Source organism: Ammodytes marinus (genome assembly GCF_949987685.1).
Source record: "Ammodytes marinus genome assembly, chromosome: 16".
Lineage (NCBI taxonomy): Eukaryota > Metazoa > Chordata > Actinopteri > Uranoscopiformes > Ammodytidae > Ammodytes > Ammodytes marinus.
Genome location: NC_137220.1, coordinates 28,703,071 through 28,722,310, shown reverse-complemented (window position 1 = coordinate 28,722,310; position 19,240 = coordinate 28,703,071). Strand labels below are relative to the sequence as shown.

The 19,240-nt window shown below is 40.9% G+C and overlaps 2 protein-coding genes across 2 annotated transcripts in view; one reads left to right on the top strand and one right to left on the bottom strand.

Annotated features, from left to right (window-relative positions):
- Nucleotides 1–344: 344 nt before the first annotated feature.
- On the bottom strand, nucleotides 345–3,256 carry pet100 (PET100 cytochrome c oxidase chaperone). Its single transcript, XM_080044520.1, has 4 exons — nucleotides 3,134–3,256; nucleotides 2,877–2,963; nucleotides 2,737–2,769; nucleotides 345–2,268 (listed from the first exon to the last, which is right to left on the bottom strand). The coding sequence occupies exons 1-4, from the start codon at nucleotides 3,179–3,181 to the stop codon at nucleotides 2,179–2,181; spliced, it is 258 nt and encodes an 85-aa protein (XP_079900646.1). The 5' UTR covers nucleotides 3,182–3,256; the 3' UTR covers nucleotides 345–2,178.
- Nucleotides 3,257–5,539: 2,283 nt separating this feature from the next.
- The window catches only part of brd4 (bromodomain containing 4), a 65,479-nt gene continuing 51,778 nt past the window's right edge, over nucleotides 5,540–19,240 (top strand). The window contains exon 1 of the mRNA XM_080044142.1: nucleotides 5,540–5,594. The gene's annotated coding sequence lies outside the window, so the exon portion shown is untranslated. The remainder of the gene's footprint in view (nucleotides 5,595–19,240) is intronic.

Here is a 19,240-nt window from a genome sequence, read left to right as displayed (position 1 = left end):
AAATAAGAAGGAGCTGAGCTGGAGAGGAAGACGTCTCCACGCTTAGGTTCAGGATCTACCTGTGGAGAAGTAGGGTGCCAAGTTTGCTGACATCAAGAAGAAACTGCAAGGCAAGGGCCTACGATATGGCCTGTTCAGAATCAATCGCACTGTCTGAAAGAGGCTGTTAAATGCAGCTTCACAAGCACTTTCAGTATATGCATGCTGGTGATGACTGTCATAAAATGTTATTTTTTTTATATATTTTTTGGCATTTTTATGCTTTATTGATAGTGTAGAGACAGAGTTGAAATGGGGCAGAGAGGGGAGTGACATGCAGAGAAGCTAAGAGCGCCCCCCTGTTTTACAATGTTAAGTAGTTTGTTTAATTTCATTAATTAGTTGAAGCATGTGAGTATAAAGTACATACGAGTTATCTAAATTCTTTGCCTTGCACCAGGAGAGACATTTGGGCCACACCTCATTTGGATAGCCAATGCTTCAGCTCAAGTTAGTCATTCACATCTGGTTCTTATACTAAAATATTGGCTGCTGGTCCAAGGGATCCAAGCAGCAATCCACTTTAACCCGAGGATAATAATGTGGCCATAGAATGTGCACACATTGTGAGACACATCTTAACATAACAACCACTCCCAATGGGCAAATTAAAGCTTTTTTATAATAGGTGAAGCAAATGACAAACATCTTCAATGAAAAACAGCATTACAATGATATGTTTACAATTGATTTTCAGTGTGACGATTTTTCAACCCCCCTCAACTTTTTATACCAACACATTCGATGTGATTAGAAAAAACTGCCCAACGAACAGGAAGGAACTGAAGACAGCTGCAGGAGAGGCCTGGCAGAGCATCAACAGGGACGAAAGCCATTGTCTGATGATGTCTATGGGTTGCAGATATCAGGCTGCTATTGACTGCAAAGGATTAGCAACCAAATATTAAAATTGACAATTTGATTTATAAGTAGTTTGCTTTGTCCAATTACTTCTGGTCCATAAAAAATAGGGGGACTGCGTTTAGAATTGTTGTAATTCCTACTCCGCTCACCTGATTTGGATGTAAATACCCTCTCATTAAAGCTGAAAAGTCCAAACTTAACGCACATCCTGATTGCTACAATTTCAAATCCATTGTGGTGCTGTACAAAAGGAGCCAAAAGGATGAAAATTGTGTCATTTGCGTCGACCAAATATTTATGGACCTGACTGTAAAACCTGCATCTGCAAGGTACAACAATCATGAGGACAAAGCAACATGCAAAAAGTAACAGTACTCTTAGAAGAATACTGAAATAAAAAAAATAGTTTGGATATGAAGAAGTGCCTTAATCAAGTGGAAAGGGGGTTCTGTCTGCTGAGAACAAGATGAGCACTAACTAACCTGCTGCAGATTGTAGCTGAAATCATACTAAAAACCATATCATTTATTTTTCAGTAAGACAACCCAGAAAACAAAAAAATACAGCTATTCCTTAATAACAACATAGGCTAAATGCCTTTCTGCCACAGGTGCCTCTACCAAAGATTGAATTGAAGAGGGTGCATACTTTTACAATCAGGTACTTTGTTTTTTGTTTGTTTGTGCTTACTTCAAAGGAATTCATGGAGATGAGCAGATTGGTATAAAGGTATATTTTTAGTTGAGTCTTTGATAGTGTTGTCAAACATTAGATATAAAACAATCCAAGAGGCTGCACCTATATACAAAATAAATCCTGATAATTACATTGAATCCAAATTGATAAATAATTCCAAATATTATATAATGGCGGTGCCAGCACAGCAGCTAAACTTTAGAGGCATTTAAATAGAAAATTCTGGAAGAAGAGTCACTTATGGAAAACTCACACATATAGGGCCGGTTTCGCAGACATGGATTAAGCCTAGTTCTGGACTAAATTGTACTTTCAATGGACAATCTCCATTCAAAATTCCATTTAGTCCAGGACTAGGCTTAATCCATGTCTGTGAAACTGGCCCAGAGACAACTAAGCCATTATTAAGTGTTGGAAAATGGCCAGCACATCTTTTGGACTGTGCTAACTTCTCAGAGATCTCCAGTGTGTCAGGATCTGACTCCAGTGCGACCAGTTTTCTTCTGCCTCCCAAACATTGCCAGATAATCCTCCATTGGTGGAAAAGAGAACTCCTACAGTTTCTTTCAGGCATATTCCTTAATTCTCAGATTCCAGAGAAATCTGTTTTAAAAGTCGCTGCTCCTTGCGAACACGCATTCGCTCTTTAAAGTCCTCCAGCTCTTTCCTCTGAAAATAATTATGACACAATCAATATTATTATCATAGGTTATACTGTGAGCAGTAGTTTAGTAGAGATGTCTTTTATATAAATAGGTTAGAAATGTGATGTGTGGTGTCAGAGTTGAATTATGATGCAAACTGGGGATTTACTGTAGGAGTATTTGCCCACTTGTAAAACATTGTAAACAAAAAAACAAAAAATATTTGGTCTATCAAACCCACCAACATACCATGAGGAAGTTTGTTTCAGAATAATACTTGAATATGGAGAAAAAAGACAAAATAGCTTTGCACACAGTAGGTACTGCAGATTATGAAGAGACTGTTATATTCAACAATTGTTTGTTGTTGTGCAGTCACTTAAACGGGCTACTTATGGGTATATCTTCATTTTGTTGTTGTTGTGGTTTCTTCTTTTTTCTTAATAAACAATATGGTCTTTATAAAAACAGAGGCTCTGTGAATTAGACTTACATGCATTCCTTCGTCAGGGGGGAAGATCTCCCTCTGGATATCATAAGATGCCATCATAGCACAAAGAAGAGACAGGATTTCGTTAATAGAAGAACAGTATAGCCATAACTTACGTATGCTAAAGCACAAAACGACATTACCTTTCTTTTTACTATGTACTCTTCAAAGTACTCTGCTTGATTTGAGATCCAGAACATGGCCACAGGAAAGGACAGGTAGAGCATCATCTGTTTAAAACAAATCCACCATCCGGTGAGGTGAAACTGTTACATCATGACAACATTTAGCTTAGGCCTACTGATAAACAATGAACAAAGGCCGATTTGTACAATTTTAACGTTGAGACCAATACATATTTTAGGATCGCAGACGATGTATTAATATAGATAATACTTACTCTAAACACCTCTATTTTAACACCCATTTTCACATCAACGCCGGGCATACAACAGTGAAATGTTATCTAAAGTCTTCACACCATCGCCAAAGACCTTCACACTACTTCCGGGTTTGTAGAAGGTCCAATCACTTGAAAGCCACCACGCATGCGCCAGGGGTGGAATAAATAAATATGTTTTAATAATTGAAAATAGGCAAATATGTGGTATGTCGTTGCTATAATTTGTTATCATTTGATAAAATATATTTAAGAAATGTCAAGGAAACTAAGTTTTCGATCGCAGCTAATCTTCGGGTTAATAAAAGAAAATAAGTTGTTCGCCGTTCACTGAGGGTCACTGCAAGCCATTAGCCTCGTTCGACTTGGAGCCGTCTTGCTCAGACCTGCGCAACTATGACGCGCGTCTTGCTGAGCGCACAACAAAAATGCTGCAAAAATGCTGTGCGCTCAGCAAGCCGAGCATCATAATTGCGCAGGTCTGAGCAAGACGGCGACATCTCAAACGAGGCTATTGCTTTTATCCAGATGTCAATTTTCTCTGCGCATTTAAGGTAAGATTTGCAATAATTATCTTCAAAGAACCCCTATAGTGGATGAGATGAAGCATCAACACTTTCCAACCATGTCAACCTATTGAGTGAGTTGATAGTAATCCTATTTCTAATTTAATTAGGAAAAATATGTTTTGGAAACCTTTTTTTTTTACCAGTTTATTTATAACTCTAACCTACCTTATAGAGGTAAATCATGTCAAAAATGGAAAAGAAAATTAATTTCATCTTCATACGGCAAAGGTGTCAAATATACACTTAAAGCTACTACGAGTAAGTTGGCACGTTGGCGACACCTTTGAACAAAAGCGGTAGTATTATTACGACGCCAGCTGTCGTGAAGCTGTTTTGTAGCTCGTGCAGGGAGTGCAGGATTCAAATAATCAGGAAGCAATATGGTGCGTGTCCGTGTGTTGAAAGTGTGAGGGCACCGGACTCTTTTCGGCTCCGTGAGTCTATGGGTGACACAGCATCAACTAATGCCAGTAAGTGCTAAACACACCTGATTGCAATGAGTTGATGCATTGTCACCTCTCACGGAGCTGAACGAGTCCCCGTGTCCTCACACAAAGCGAATGAACGAGAGATGGCAGTTAGTATGGATCATGATGAGCTAATGTGTTTATGTTGTAAATAAATAATGACTATTTCCGATGAATAATGGTCATCTGATGATGCTGGTGAGGCAAAGTAAACTTTGTTTTAGTAGGCTACCGCTCATTCATTTAGGAGTAAACACTGCAGTCTAGTTTCGCTGCGTGAAATTGTGTATACGTTGCTTGGCAACGCCCTCCCGCCCGACTATCACTCTCACTTTTAGCTTTTCTTCATTGCATTTTCTTTTTTGGTTCAGCCCCGTTATCAGTCATTATGACGACAAACAACTGTCTCAAACAAGGCTCCCGCTCCCCTTCCCTCACCAGGAGGGATAGGCTTCTCAATTCACGTTCCTGCGCCACACTGAAATCTGTGACCAATACGGATATGTGACCATAGAGCCCGCACGCGTGAACCGAAAATCGGACTGGGTGTACGACCAGATCAAATGCAGCAATAAAAACTATATAAAAACGTCTTTCTTTGCACTGATGGTCTCGTTTGCTGTTAAAGGTAATTTATGATTATGAGAGGAAACATGAGGCTGTTTAAAAGATATTTAAATGTTACTCGTAGCCGCTTTAATAGCCTACTTTGGGAACAACTGAAGTAGGCCTACCTGTAGGCCTAATTAGTTTGGGACTGAGGTTATAATATAAAAGAACAAAAGAGAGAGAATAACTACTGTTATGTGCAGTATTATAGCTACTTTTCTGCAGTCTGTTCCTATGTTAAAGCTGGGGTGGAGGATTTGGGGAGAAAATGGCAGTTGGGATAGAGATTCGAATTCAAATACCTCAACCGCTCCACTTGTTCTCTTTGGTCCCTCCCCTATGGTCCCTCCCTGACACGCTCTACACCAACAAGGTTGTGCCAAAGTGAATGGACAGTCCCAACAGCCAATAAGAACAGAGAATCGGAGCCTCGTTCTGACTGGTCAAAGTGTACAGCTCATGTTAACTTTGACCAATCAGAAATCATATACCCCAGCTTTAACTGTGAAAAATATGCTTTTAGAAAAGGCCTATTTGGCGTAAATTGAATAAAGTTTGCACAGTGGAGTCTTTAAAAAAATAAAATAATTCACCTATATATTCCATTGTCCGTAATGTCTTTACTGAATCCTTTTAGTTAGTTATCCTGCTGCATAGATATAATTTCCCCTCTCAGTTTGCAGCTAAAGTTTCAGTCCGTGTCACGCTCTTTACGTCCTCCACGAAAGATCTACGCGTGACGTCATCGACAACGAGAGGTGTTCAGGATCCTCGGAGAGAAAGATCCCGCGCGCCCTGGCAACCTGATAAACCCAGGTAAACGCCGTTGTTTCAAACATTATTCTGCCAGTCATGTTGTCTCAGTAAACCGAATGGGTAGACAGCAGGAGACACGGTTACATCGACGTGAAGGCTTAAGAGGTAGCGCTCATGCCCGGCGTCCACTGAGACCGTTCACTTGCACGGCGGCCTTTTCTGGCTAACTAGCTTGCAAGCTAAAGCTAGTTGGCAGTTGTCTATCAAAAGACACAATAACCGCACCTACATTGTGTGTCTATCTGACATTCCTTGCCTGTCTCACCCACTGTTGGTCACAATTACGCTACATACAACCCAACAAATGCTGCTACGAGCACAGGGTTGGGCATCTATTGCTAGTTTGCTCGTCGACTGTCTTGTGTTGTGGGAGACGGTGACGCCGTCACGGTGATGATGGCGCACAGTCTGACTGAGACTATTTGATGATAATGCAGTCAATGGAGCAGATAACACAACGTATAATTCTAATATTTATTTTCCAAAGCTTGCTGCTATTTTCTTGGAAACAAAGTGTCTGTATCGTCGTACGCTTTCAGTGCTGCTCGGCACTTAGCCGAAGTCCATTTCGGAACCAAGGCAATAATCTATGCCCTGTGGCCTAACGTCAGGATCTCAACGATGGTCGCTCGCCAGCAATCATTACTTTGCAATTTATCGTTTTATGTATCACACCTGGTAATGGTCTCTACCCTAGAGATATATGTGTTTGGGTCTGTAGTGTATGCTGTTGTATTGTAGACGCAAAGCAGTGGCATTCAGCGGACTGGTGTGTTCAATCAGATTAGGCTACTCATGAACAGGCCCGTTATTAAGCACACTGTTTTCCTTAAAAGAAGAATCCTCAATTTTACCGGCGTGATTCGTGTTTGTGATGCTAATCGTTGGCCATGGTTATGTTGGAAGCCCTAAGTGTAACAACACACAGATCTTACTAATGACAGACACAAGCCTACTTTCAGTCACATGCTTGTTTTGATTGGCTTCTTTGCCTGAAGGTGCACAAAGATAGAAGCTGTTGTGCCTTTTCTGTTCCATCGTCCTTAACATATATTTTTCAAACTATTACTCAGACCTATATTATAAATGAATAAAAGCCATGTGTCAGTTTTGGGATGATGTCTTGTTTGTCACTGTATTAAGTGTAAAAAGTGTTATCACTTTCTACATCCTACAAGTAGGCCTATGTACATAAAGAGGATGTATGGAGTCAAAGGGCATGCAGCCAATCAAACAAGCTCAGAGGGACTGAAGCTTGTTTGATTTGCTCACAACAACGAAAAGGAATTTTCACGTTGGTGTGAATTTTCTTTTCACAAGAACGAAAATGAATTTTCTTAGTCGATTAGATTAACTGCACTATAGGTTTGTAAACAGTGACTGGTTCAAAGTGCTTGCAGATACAATGTAGGTAGGGTAAGGGTTCACAGAGCTGAATTATATACAGTGCATACGGAACGTATTCACATCGATTCAGTTTTTAATTTTGTTATGTCACAGCCTGGAATAACGATGGATTATTTATTTTTCCCCCTCAAAATTCCACACATCATACCCTATAATGACAACTTAAAAAAAAGTTTGTTTGAGATTTTGCAATGTTATTAAAAATAAATCACGTACATAAGTATTCACAGCCTTTCCGATCAAGCTCAAAATTGAGCTCAGATCCATAAACTGAGTGATCATGGAGAAGGGCTTTAGTTAGGGAGGTGGCCAATAACCCGATGGTCACTCTGACAGAGCTCCAGGGTTCCTCTGTGGAGAGAGGAGAACCTTCCAGAAGGAGGACCATCGCTGCAGCCCTCCACCAATCAGGCCTGTATGGTAGTCAGAGTGGCCAGACGGAAGCCACAGCCCGCCTGGAGTTTGCCAAAAGGCACCTGAAAAAATCTCAGACCTAGCCTGGAAATCCAGACTTGCCACTAGGCGCTGACAAATTAAGTTTGCTGCGCCTGTTGGTCTGGACACTCTCCATTGAAGCTAATTAAATATGTCAAGAAATCTTGAGCTAGAAATCAATTTGTTCTTTCTGATGGGCGGGCCAGAGCCCTATGTATGGTGCTCTGGAGTGGACGTAACCGGATGATGACAGTGCTGTGCACTTGGAAGACAGCACTCAGATCTTTCATTAACAAGTAAGAGGAATGTTCTGTTTTGCCAACCGACAACGCCAAAAGTTTAATTTAACTGTCGCTAAACGAACGGGGCTTAATATGTCATCTTGTTCATTGCTCTGATTGGTCGTAGTGCTATCCAATTGTGTGCAGTGGCATTTGAAATGCACACGTAGGTGCCGCCCCTTGAGTTGGGAAAGGTCTATTGATCGTGGCCAGACCCTATATCGTTCTAGATATGGGTCTGGATTTCCAGGCTATCTCAGACCATGAGAAACAAAATGTTCTGGTCTGATGAGACAAAGATCGAACTCTTTGGTGTAAATGCCAAGCGTTGGGATGTTTTTCAGTGACAGGAACTGGGAGACTGGTCAAGATTGAGGGAAATATGAATGCAGCAATGTACAGAGACATCCTGGAAGAAAACCTGCTCTAGAACGCTCTTGACCTCAGACTAGAGCAGTGGTTCTCAAAGTGTGGGGTGCGCCCCACCGGTGGGGAATAGAGACATGACAGGTGGGACGCAACGAACGGGAGGAATATGTGTCCACATCCGTGGCGCATATTTTTTAGAAATATTTTAATATATGTTTTTTTTACCGTTTCCCAGCGTGAGTTGGAGGAGTGGAGGCTGCAAGGCTAATATAACACTCGCCGAATGCGGGTAAATTTAGTCTAAGCAAGTAGTAAGTTATTGAGACCACCCGCCACTTTGGCTGGGGAAAGATTTGTGCTCTGCCAGTTTTTCTAGCAAAATAAACTTGTCACCACCGGTAATGGCAGAGACACTGCTTTCTACATTAAAACACACTATAGATCAGCGCACAGCAGTTAAGTTACTGTAAAAACAAACAGAGCATTAAGGCTTTGGGCTCACATTAAAAGCATTTCATCGGCTTCACGTTAGCATTTCACTGGACAATCGGAGTTGACTTTTATTTTGAAGTAGGCCTAACGGGAAGGTAGCCGCTGACACAGCAGGGTTCAACATAACTTTTTTTCCCTACTGGCCCGCCGGGCCAGTGGATCCGAGTTTTACTGGCCCCTTGTATATTTTCACTGGCCCTGCGCACACTTTTTTTTTCTTCATAATTTAGTGTCAATAATTATAATACCTGTATTAGAAAAATAAAGAAAGATAACCAGATCTAAAGGGAATATCTATACTGTAACAGTATAGATATTCCCTTTAGATTTGGTTATTTTTCTTTTAGTTAATTATATGAAATGTTGATATTGCTCATACACATAATATAAAACCAGGCAAACATATTGAATTAGAAGCCTACAACTGAAAGTATGTTGAAAGAGTCGGCCAGTATTTTAAAGTTTGATGGTTGTTTTTATTCTTGAATTTGGGCAGTTTAATGAATAGTTCACCTGCAGAAGTCATGTTCAAACATAAAAAAAAAATAAGAGATGACGGTCTGATCATTCTTTGTGGTGTGGTAGGCTGTTTTTATTACTTTCTCTATATGCATTAGGGATGTGAATGTGTCGACCGAATGACCGGTTTTCCACTTGCGCTCAAGTTGACTTTAAAAATAGAATAGAAATCCGAAAATCAGTGGGTTATGCCGTTTTTTTAATGGGAGATTTCACCGTGTATGTGAGTTCACGTCTGGTCGTGAGCGCGCTGCAGGAGTGTCACTTCTCCATGAAGTGTCAGCTTCACATAAGAGTCCGGTGTGGGATAATTTTTTCAAACTATTGATATAAAACAATGCAGTGCAAAATATGCAGCATTAGTTAAACGCTCGTCTAAGACTATGACGTTAAATCACCTTAGAAACACACAATGCCTTCGTCCGATCACAGCAGCGTTTCACCGTGTGATCTCGCCAGCGAGTGAGCCGCCGCGCAGATGAACTGTGGTTTGTGGCTAAAATAATAACCGGGGATATTCTCCCCATTAGCGATTTCAATGGGAAAGACTTCCGCGATCTGATTGAATGTCTCGAGCCTGAAAACACAGTGCCAAACTGCGCGACTATAGGAACTGTACAGTGAGCGGAGTCCCTCCGTTCGTTTCTGTCTACAACCGACACAATCACCGGAGACGCATTCACAGCGTTTAAATAACGCCTCTCATTTGTATTACCATTGGGGCTTGGATGCAAATACTGTAACATTACGGCGGCAGATAAAGGAAAAGCGCAGTTATCATTTTCTGCACCTCAACCTCTGCTGTGGGAAGAAAGAAAGGGGGCAAAGGAAGTCGATTGATTTGTCGACTCGCAGGCGGACGGTAGGCAGCTCTGCCAACGGAGCGAGAGTGCACCCGCTTGTTGCTCCGCCTGTCAAAACGCCCACGCATCGGTTGTCCACTAGCCTTTCATTAAAAAATATATTTTATATTAGGTTTATTATATTGAGTCTTAAATAAACACTGCTTTCATTACGACTCTCAACGCGCATTTCAATGAACCATGATGTAGTCTACAAAAAGATACTGAACTGTGATTGGCCAGTCACTGGCCCGGGCGGGACAGTGACTGGCCAATCAACTTGCCCTGCATATGATTTTACTGGCCCCGGGCCATCGGGCTATACGTTATGTCGAACCCTGCACAGCCCCTTCACAGCCCTGCAGCGCTGCAGTCACTCAGCATGTCTTTTGTTTTCACTAGTTCTACTAAAAAAGAAGACAGAAAACTTGTCATTTACAATACTTTTTAACCCTAAGCTTACACCAAAAGCTTCATGATCGTTAGTGCCATTCATTTTCGGTACAGTAAGCAGGGGTTGACACTAAGGTTTCAAATGCACTTGCCCATAGGGCAAGTACAGGTAATGTTTTACTTGCCCAAATGTCGTGTTTAAAAACTGTTAAACAATGATATACAGCAGTGGTTCCCAACCTTTTTTCCCTGAGGACCCCCGTGCCAGGGTCCAAGACAAGCAAGGCCCCCCCAACCCTAACTCCGACCCATATACACACAATAAAAGAATAGAGTGATTAATAACTTTTATTTGCAAAAAATAAATAAACAGGTACTGATTTACACAGAGCTCCGTGGCTCTGAGTAAATCAGTACCTGCTTTTTCAAAAGCTTTCCTGATGTCCGTGGATCTTCTTGATAGTGCCAATTGCTTCTTTCTCTCAAAATACTCTCGACTTTCACCAATAGTCTCGGGGTGTTTGGTCTCCTGGTGTCGTTTCAGTTTGCATGGTTTCATGCTTTGATTAGCTAGCTTCTCGCCACAAATGACGCATTCTGGCCGAAAACTGTCCTGTCCTTCCATAAAACCAAAATCAATGTATCTCTCGAGATATTGCTTTGTTTTCATCTTTGGTACAGACGGACCATCTGTACATTTACGTTTCACAGACATTTTTTTTCTGTGTAAAGTGAGGCTGACCGCAGCGAAACAATCAGCATTGCCCGCCACCCACGAGCCGACCGGAAGGTTGCTTACGCAAGTTCAGAGGTCATATAATAATGAATTTAAATGTGGACCAATAATATGTTTTAATTAGCATTAAACATCGTTTTGATTATCCAATTGGATGTTATTGGGGTTTTATGAATTTAATGTGCAATTTTATTTTTTATTTTTTTTCACAAGTCACAACCTCATAACAGACAAACTTGTGCGCCCCCCTTGCGATCTCTGGCGCCCCCTGCTGGGGGGCGCGGACCCCAGGTTGGGAACCACTGATATACAGTATAAGCTAATTAAATTATGCATTTTAGCGAACCTTATCTCTTAAATGCAAACAATGCTTACTAGTCTCATCCCAGGGGTTGACACTAAGACCCTGTTTCCACCTGGCATTAACATCTGACTTTTTGAATCTGGTTACAAGTGGACAGCTCTCAGTCCGTGTGTTCCCACTTGTATTTTCAAATGTGACTTCTCTGTCTACTTGTGATCGGATTCCATTTACCCGCGCAGTATTTAAATCAACACGTTCATCATTTCCGTTTGCATTGGTGTTTTTAACCGGTGGGGTTCAAACAAGTAAACATACAGGGCTGTACAGTGCCACAGTTTTAATCGCATTTGCGATTTTAATCGCATTTGCGATTAAAATGCATTACATGCGAAGATAATTACCAGTCTAGGTTGACGAGATATGCTACTGTCTCATTTAGACAAGGAGGAGCGATGCACAACACTGCTTAGAGGGCCCTCGCCAAATGCGGGAAATATCATAGATAGTATATAAAAGTAAAAACTCTTAGGCGAGTAAGTTATTAAGCATCTTTGGCTGGTGAAAGATGTGTGTTTGCGGGGCGCCTTTTCTAACGTCTGCTACACTCTTGTCACCAACACCAGTAGGCTACACGGGCGGCTTTCTGTATGAAGTTAAGATACTGTATGCAAACAGAATATTTCCTGTGCGCCTTCACATTAAAAGCCTGTTACTACCCAAACGCGAGTTGACTTTTATTCTTAAGCAGATAAGAACAGGAAGTCGTTGCCTTGCAGCTCTCCAGTCAATAGCAGCGATTTCCGTGTTTTCAGATTTACGCAGTGAAATGAAAACGGAGGAGTAAGCTTGTCATTTGCAACTCGTTCATGAGGCTTCTATAAAAGCTGCATGAACGCCAGTGATGCATTTTCAACGTATTTCCGCCCAGGCAGGGGGCAGCAGTTGAGTAGGAGGTCCCTAATGTGGACACAAACCACATTCGTGTTTCCACTACCAAATGAATGCGAACACATCGGACACAAGCAACGTAAACCACCTCCGAATGTGGTTTTTGTGATCCGATCTCAATGCGTCTTGAGAGTGTTCTCACCTGTAGTTAGAGCTGTATTCATGTGATCGGATCACAAAAACCACATGTTAATGCCAGGTGGAAACGGGGTCTCAGGTTTCAAAAGCACTTGCCCATAGGGCAAGTACAGGTAATGTTTTACTTTCCCGAATGTCGTGTTCACTTGCCCAAAAAAAACAAATGTTAAACAGTGATATATGCTTATTAAAATATTAGTGGTGGGCCGATAACGGCGTTAACGTGCTGCGTTAACGCCAGACTCTTATCGGCGATAAAAAAAATATCGCCGTTAATCTCTTGTTCCTCTTATTTTAGCCCGGATATATACCTGGCCGAATTGCACTGTAGTGCACGAGTCAGAACGAGTCCGACTTCGCACCTGTGTAGCCTACCACATCAAACGTAACGTGCTGACATGGATGCAGCTAGGAAGCCGCCGGGTTTGCTTCAGGGAAAATTTATTTTTAAGAAGCTTCCCAATGGAAACCTCGACAAGACCAAGGTTGTTTGCACCTTGTGCAATGCGGAATTGGTTTACTGTAGGAGTTCTAACAGTCTGTGCTCTCGGAAGCGGCCGGGGCATGCGTGTGTGCAATGGGAGAGCTTTGTGTGGAGAGAAAAAAAAGAGGCAAGGGAAATCGCCAATGCATAGCCTCGACTCATTAAAGGTTGAAAATCACTGAATTACACAACATGTAGGCTAGCCTATGGCTTAAGGCTATGGAAATCATTATGGAAACAATATTTTTTTTTATCAGTGATAGCTCAGCTGATCTCGTTGCTATAGAGACCACGTCCGTCCGCTTTGTTTGACAACTGACAGAGCTGCCAAGTCTCACCCTTTTGGCCGTGAGACACACTCATATCAACCAGCTCACACTCTCACACGCTAGCCTACAACTCAAATTTCTCACGCGGAGAAGTTAATCCCCAAAATAACGATTGTTTTGCGGGACTTTTATTTTGACAGTCTTATATTGAAAAGCTAACGGACATGAGTTCCGTGACATCCTCTTTCTGCACGCAAGTTAACTTGATGCATTAGGTGTGCACCTGCACAGGAGATGAGCCCCTGGTCTGATGCGCCACCTGGCTTGAGAAACACGTTCTCAAAGACTTACTTTGAGTCATTATTTAGGAGCACACACATATTATGATTGAATTCAAATGAGACATTTTAATATAGATTAATCTAGATTAATTCCAAAATTAATCTAGATTAATCTAGATAAAAAAAATGAATCTATGCCCACCTCTATAAAATATACATTTTAGCGAACCTTATCTCTTAAATGCTTACTGTCTCATCCTGACCACATACAACCAACAACAATTCATATAAGCCTAGATATCAGTCATCACACATACAGCCAAGAGCTTGGTCCTGCCGCAGCATCCTGAAAGGGCCTCTTTTTGCCATGCACCTGGCCTGGTTTTGGGGGTCTCAGAAAACTCAGTCTAGCTCAGAGTCATCAGTCAGCTGAATGTTAGCTTCCACACAAATGTGTTCAGAAAAATATGACTTATTTTACTTATTCAAAACGGTCACATTGTGCAAAAAAGTTATCGTCTGCCATAAAATGATTAAAGTCCACCATGTTAAAGCTATTGCTCAGTTATACTGTAAGTAGGGAGGGGATCATTCATTTATTTTCATATTGATAAACCATTATAAAGACTGCACAAACCAAATCTTTATTGATACTTTTCAGTTTTCAGCACAGTTTCACGCAAACTTCCCTTTATAAATACCCACCTGCGGTGAATTGTGCGCAGACGATCTCCACCCTGTGTCCTCCCACTTCACCTCCCAATTTCATCCCACATTCTACCATACATGGCGAATGCTAAATAGCTCCTGAATATGATGACGCACTTAATAAGCACGGAATTTTGACTGACATGAGGAAAAAAGGGAGGCAATCGGCCGCAAAGAAAGCGACTGTGAAGGAAGAAAGCCCGTGACGTGCAGCTGCAGAAACTGACACACACACACACGAAGTCGTTGTAGTCTTTGTAAAGCAGTTTCGCCCAACTTTGTACTGTATGCAATATCACGTATTAGCGTAGGCCTACCTGTAGTACTATATGTAGGCCTACTGTATATAAAATATGGTGTGACAAGTGAAATAATGCCTATAGTCTATTCGAGAGAATTGTTTATCTCCCGTGAGATCAACACATTTCCAACAACGTCAGATTATAGTTTAATCTTCCAGAGGGGGAATTGTTATGGGAAAGAGATGCGTGTAATGATTTGCTAAATTCATAACATGATTTTATCTAACGAAATATACAATTTAATTAATATCTGTTGGGCTTAACTTTGTACAAAACTACTTTTTACTCACCTCTTAAAATTTGCTCTCCCGCTGGGCACTCACGGAAACACCTCCCGACGTATAGGATATTATTATAAAGTAGCGCTATAAGATTCAACTTATAAAATAACCAAAACATGTAGACCTAGGCTACTTGATAAGTAAGTCAACCTACATCACAACTGCATGCCATAGACTACAGTAGCCATATATTCACAACTATAGGTAAGCTTATACATTTTATTGACTAAATATATTGGGTGCCAAGCATCATTTGTCTGTGTTTTTCTGATGACTGAGCTTTATTTCGTGGTGTTGCCATTGAGTGTCGCTGATTCCCCGAGTCAGGAAAACCTTGCGGTAGCTCTACGCATGGTCGAAAGTTGGCGTAGGAATACGCACACTTCTCCGCAAATAATGTCTTTATAAATACCAACGTTTGCCGCCGCACATTTTCCCGCACATTTCTTTCCGTCTACGCAAGGTTTTTGTGCGCCGCAAGCTTTATAAATGAGGCCCCTGCTTTTTATAAAGACCAAATAACTTAATTTTTGTCTCATCAGTCCAAAGCATTTTCTTCCAATATGAAGCTGGCTTGTCTAAATGAGCTTTTGCATACTCCATGCAACTGTATCTGTGGCGTGGGCGCAGAAAGGGCTTCCTTCTCATCACCCGGCCATACAGATGTTTTGGTGCAAATTGCACTGAATTGTAGAACCATGTACAGATACACAATCTGCAGCCAGATGTTCTTGCAGGTCTTTGGAGGTGATCTTTGGGTTGTGTGCAACCATTCTCACAATCCGCCGCATATGCCGCTCTTGTACTTTTCTTGGTCTGCTAGACCTGGGTTTAACTGCAACTGTGCCTGTGTCCTTCCATTCCCTGACAACGTTCCTTACAGTAGAAATTGACAATTGAAACCTTTGGGAAAGCTTCTTGTAGCCTTCCCCTAAACCATGACAATGAATAATCTTTGTTTTTAAGATCTTTTGGAAGCTGTTTTGATGATCGCATTCTGTCTCACTTCTGCAGAGAGTCAAAGAGAAGTGGAACTTGCATTTAGGCACCTAAAATACCTTTTATCATGATTAAACAGACCTTTATATGAGGTTCAAGGCTTAACAACATAATCCAACCAATTTTGTGTTTGAAGTCCTCAGTTTTACATGCTGTTGCATGCATTAAAATCAGCAAGACCACAAGGGTTCCTATATTTTTGCACAGCCAGTTTTTCACATTTTATTTAATTTCATAAAACCAAATACTGCTTTTCAAAAAATCTTTGTTTGGAAAACATCACAGTACTTAGCTGTTCCTGGTAAATTAAAGACATACCACTTTTATCTTTTTTGTGTGAAAGCAGAGTCAATTATAATGCCGGCTGAGAGGGGTTCCCAAACTTTTTCATATGACTGTATTTAAAACGGTCACATTGTGCCAAAAAGTGATCGTGTGCTATAACATGATTAAAGTCCACCATGTTAAAGCTATTGCCCAGTTACACTGTAAGTAGGGAGGGGGATCATTCATTTCTATTCATATTAATACCATTGTAAAGACTCCACAATCCAAATCTTCAGGGTTCGACATAACGTATAGCCCGATGGCCCGGGGCCAGTAAAATCATATGCAGGGCAAGTTGATTGGCCAGTCACTGTCCCGCCCGGGCCAGTGACTGGCCAATCACAGTTCAGTATCTTTTTGTAGACTATCATGGTTCATTGAAATGCGCGTTGAGAGTCGTAATGAAAGCAGTGTTTATTTAAGACTCAATATAATAAACCTAATATAAAATATATTTTTTAATGAAAGGCTAGTGGACAACCGATGCGTGGGCGTTTTGACAGGCGGAGCAACAAGCGGGTGCACTCTCGCTCCGTTGGCAGAGCTGCCTACCGTCCGCCTGCGAGTCGACAAATCAATCGACTTCCTTTGCCCCCTTTCTTTCTTCCCACAGCAGAGGTTGAGGTGCAGAAAATGATAACTGCGCTTTTCCTTTATCTGCCGCCGTAATGTTACAGTATTTGCATCCAAGCCCCAATGGTAATACAAATGAGAGGCGTTATTTAAACGCTGTGAATGCGTCTCCGGTGATTGTGTCGGTTGTAGACAGAAACGAACGGAGGGACTCCGCTCACTGTACAGTTCCTATAGTCGCGCAGTTTGGCACTGTGTTTTCAGGCTCGAGACATTCAATCAAATCGCGGAAGTCTTTCCCATTGAAATCGCTAACGGGGAGAATATCCCCGGTTATTATTTTAGCCACAAACCACAGTTCATCTGCGCGGCGGCTCACTCGCTGGCGAGATCACACGGTGAAACGCTGCTGTGATCGGACGAACGCATTGTGTGTTTCTAAGGTGATTTAACGTCATAGTCTCAGACGAGCGTTTAACTTATGCTGCATATTTTGCACTGCATTGTTTTTTATCAATAGTTTGAAAAAATGGTCCCACACCGGACTCTTATGTGAAGCTGACACTTCATGGAGAAGTGACACTCCTGCAGCGCGCTCACGACCAGACGTGAACTCACATACACGGTGAAATATCCCATTAAAAAAACGGCATAACCCCCTGATTTTCGTATTTCTATTCTATTTTTAAAGTCAACTTGAGCGCAAGTGGAAAACCGGTCATTCGGTCGACACATTCACATCCCTAATGCATATAGAGAAAGTAAAAAACAGCCTACCACACCACAAAGAATGATCAGACCTTCATCTCTTATTTTTTTTTTATGTTTGAACATGACTTCTGCAGGTGAACTATTCATTAAACTGCCCAAATTCAAGAATAAAAACAATCAAAAATCATAAAATCAAACTACTGGACTTTAAAATACTGGCCGACTCTTTCAACATACTTTCAGTTGTAGGCTTCTAATTCAATATGTTTGCCTGGTTTTATATTATGTGTATGAGCAATATCAACATTTCATATAATTAACTAAAATAAAAATAACCAAATCTAAAGGGAATATCTATACTGTTATAGTATAGATATTCCCTTTAGATCTGGTTATCTTTCTTTATTTTTCTAATACAGGTATTATAATTATTGACACTAAATTATGAAGAAAAAAAAAGTGTGTGCAGGGCCAGTGAAAATATACAAGGGGCCAGTAAAACTCAGATCCACTGGCCCGGCGGGCCAGTAGGAAAAAAAAGTTATGTTGAACCCTGATCTTTATCGATACTTTTCTATTATTTTGTTAAAAGAGAACTGGTATTATTGCTTTAAGAGCTAAGGATAGGACTTTAATCAGGTCATAATTCCATATTTAGGCCTACTATTATTTTATTTTGCTGGGAAAACAATTTTTTTACCCAAACTGTATTATTCAAGCTTCTCGCGAAAAACTAAAATTTCTTATTTTCTTGATGTTACATTTGAACACATGATGTCATTTTATTGACCTTTGCCTGAACACATCACATTTGAACCATTTGCGATTTTTTTTTAGCTAACTAGTTCTTATCCTGCCGATTTTAATATGGATTTAAAAACTATCAGATTTTTTAACTGCGGGACTTGCTACAGAGTCTCTTGTTTGTTGATCACCGCTGCATTGAATGGATGATGAGACGGTGCCGAGCTCGTCTGCAGCGGCAGCGGCTCAGCAGACAAGGGTACAGACCCCTTATCTGTTAATCAACACGGCGGATGCGCGCGCTGCATAGCTGCAGAAAGAAAAAATGTTCAGCTGGTTGCCATGGTTACCCGTTTGGTTGTATTGCAGTTGCGGTGTTTCTTTATAGGTCCATGGTGCTAAGTAGCGATGTTGTCAGCTTACTAAAAACTGTTTATCAGCGAGTGATAACATTGGTTATGCGGAAACATTAACACTATTGAACGAGATGCGTCTTAATGACCCATACGCGTTGCGGGCAGTTGAGTAGATAAATGATGAGAAGAAATGGCCCCGACGACTTCAGTGGCCGGACTGCTGTTGGAGAGTGACAGTAAAGACCGGCAGACAGATAGACAGAGAGAGGCAGAGATGCCTTTATTTCATAATTTAGCTTTTTGATTTAACCCATTGATGACTATGGCAATCTAGGATGCATGTCCTTAATGCCTGAGGGTTTTCTGAAAAAATAGTACAAATTGTCAAGTCTACCAAAACCTTAATATCTAAGCCTGTGTAGCACATAGAAACATGAAATAAAATACATTTAAAAGTTAAGGTTCACAGGTTTTATTTAAACATGCTCCCTTAGCGCTTACACACCAACAAATTTTTCTAAAAATCGTCAAAATTAGATGGGGGAGAAAAAAAATAATAAATAATATAAAATATTTAGTGTGATTTTCGTCAGTAGCCTATAGTGGACCTTGATTCTGCGCACCAAACGCCACTAACTGTTCTGTAATACACTATCGCTGACACAGCCGGCTTATTTTTTTTTATTTTTTTGTTTTATTTTTTATTTTTTTGATTGATGTGATTTTCGGCAAACCACACAACTTTTG

Excerpts from the sequence above, each read along its gene's own strand:
- pet100 (XM_080044520.1), bottom strand. The coding sequence starts at position 3,181 with ATGCCCGGCGTTGATGTGAAAATGGGTGTTAAAATAGAGGTGTTTAGA. Across the intron at positions 2,770-2,876 it reads AGTACATAGTAAAAAGAAAG|AGGGAGATCTTCCCCCCTGA; the intron begins GTAATGTCGTTT and ends TATGATATCCAG. Across the intron at positions 2,269-2,736 it reads CCCCTGACGAAGGAATGCAT|AGGAAAGAGCTGGAGGACTT; the intron begins GTAAGTCTAATT and ends AATTATTTTCAG.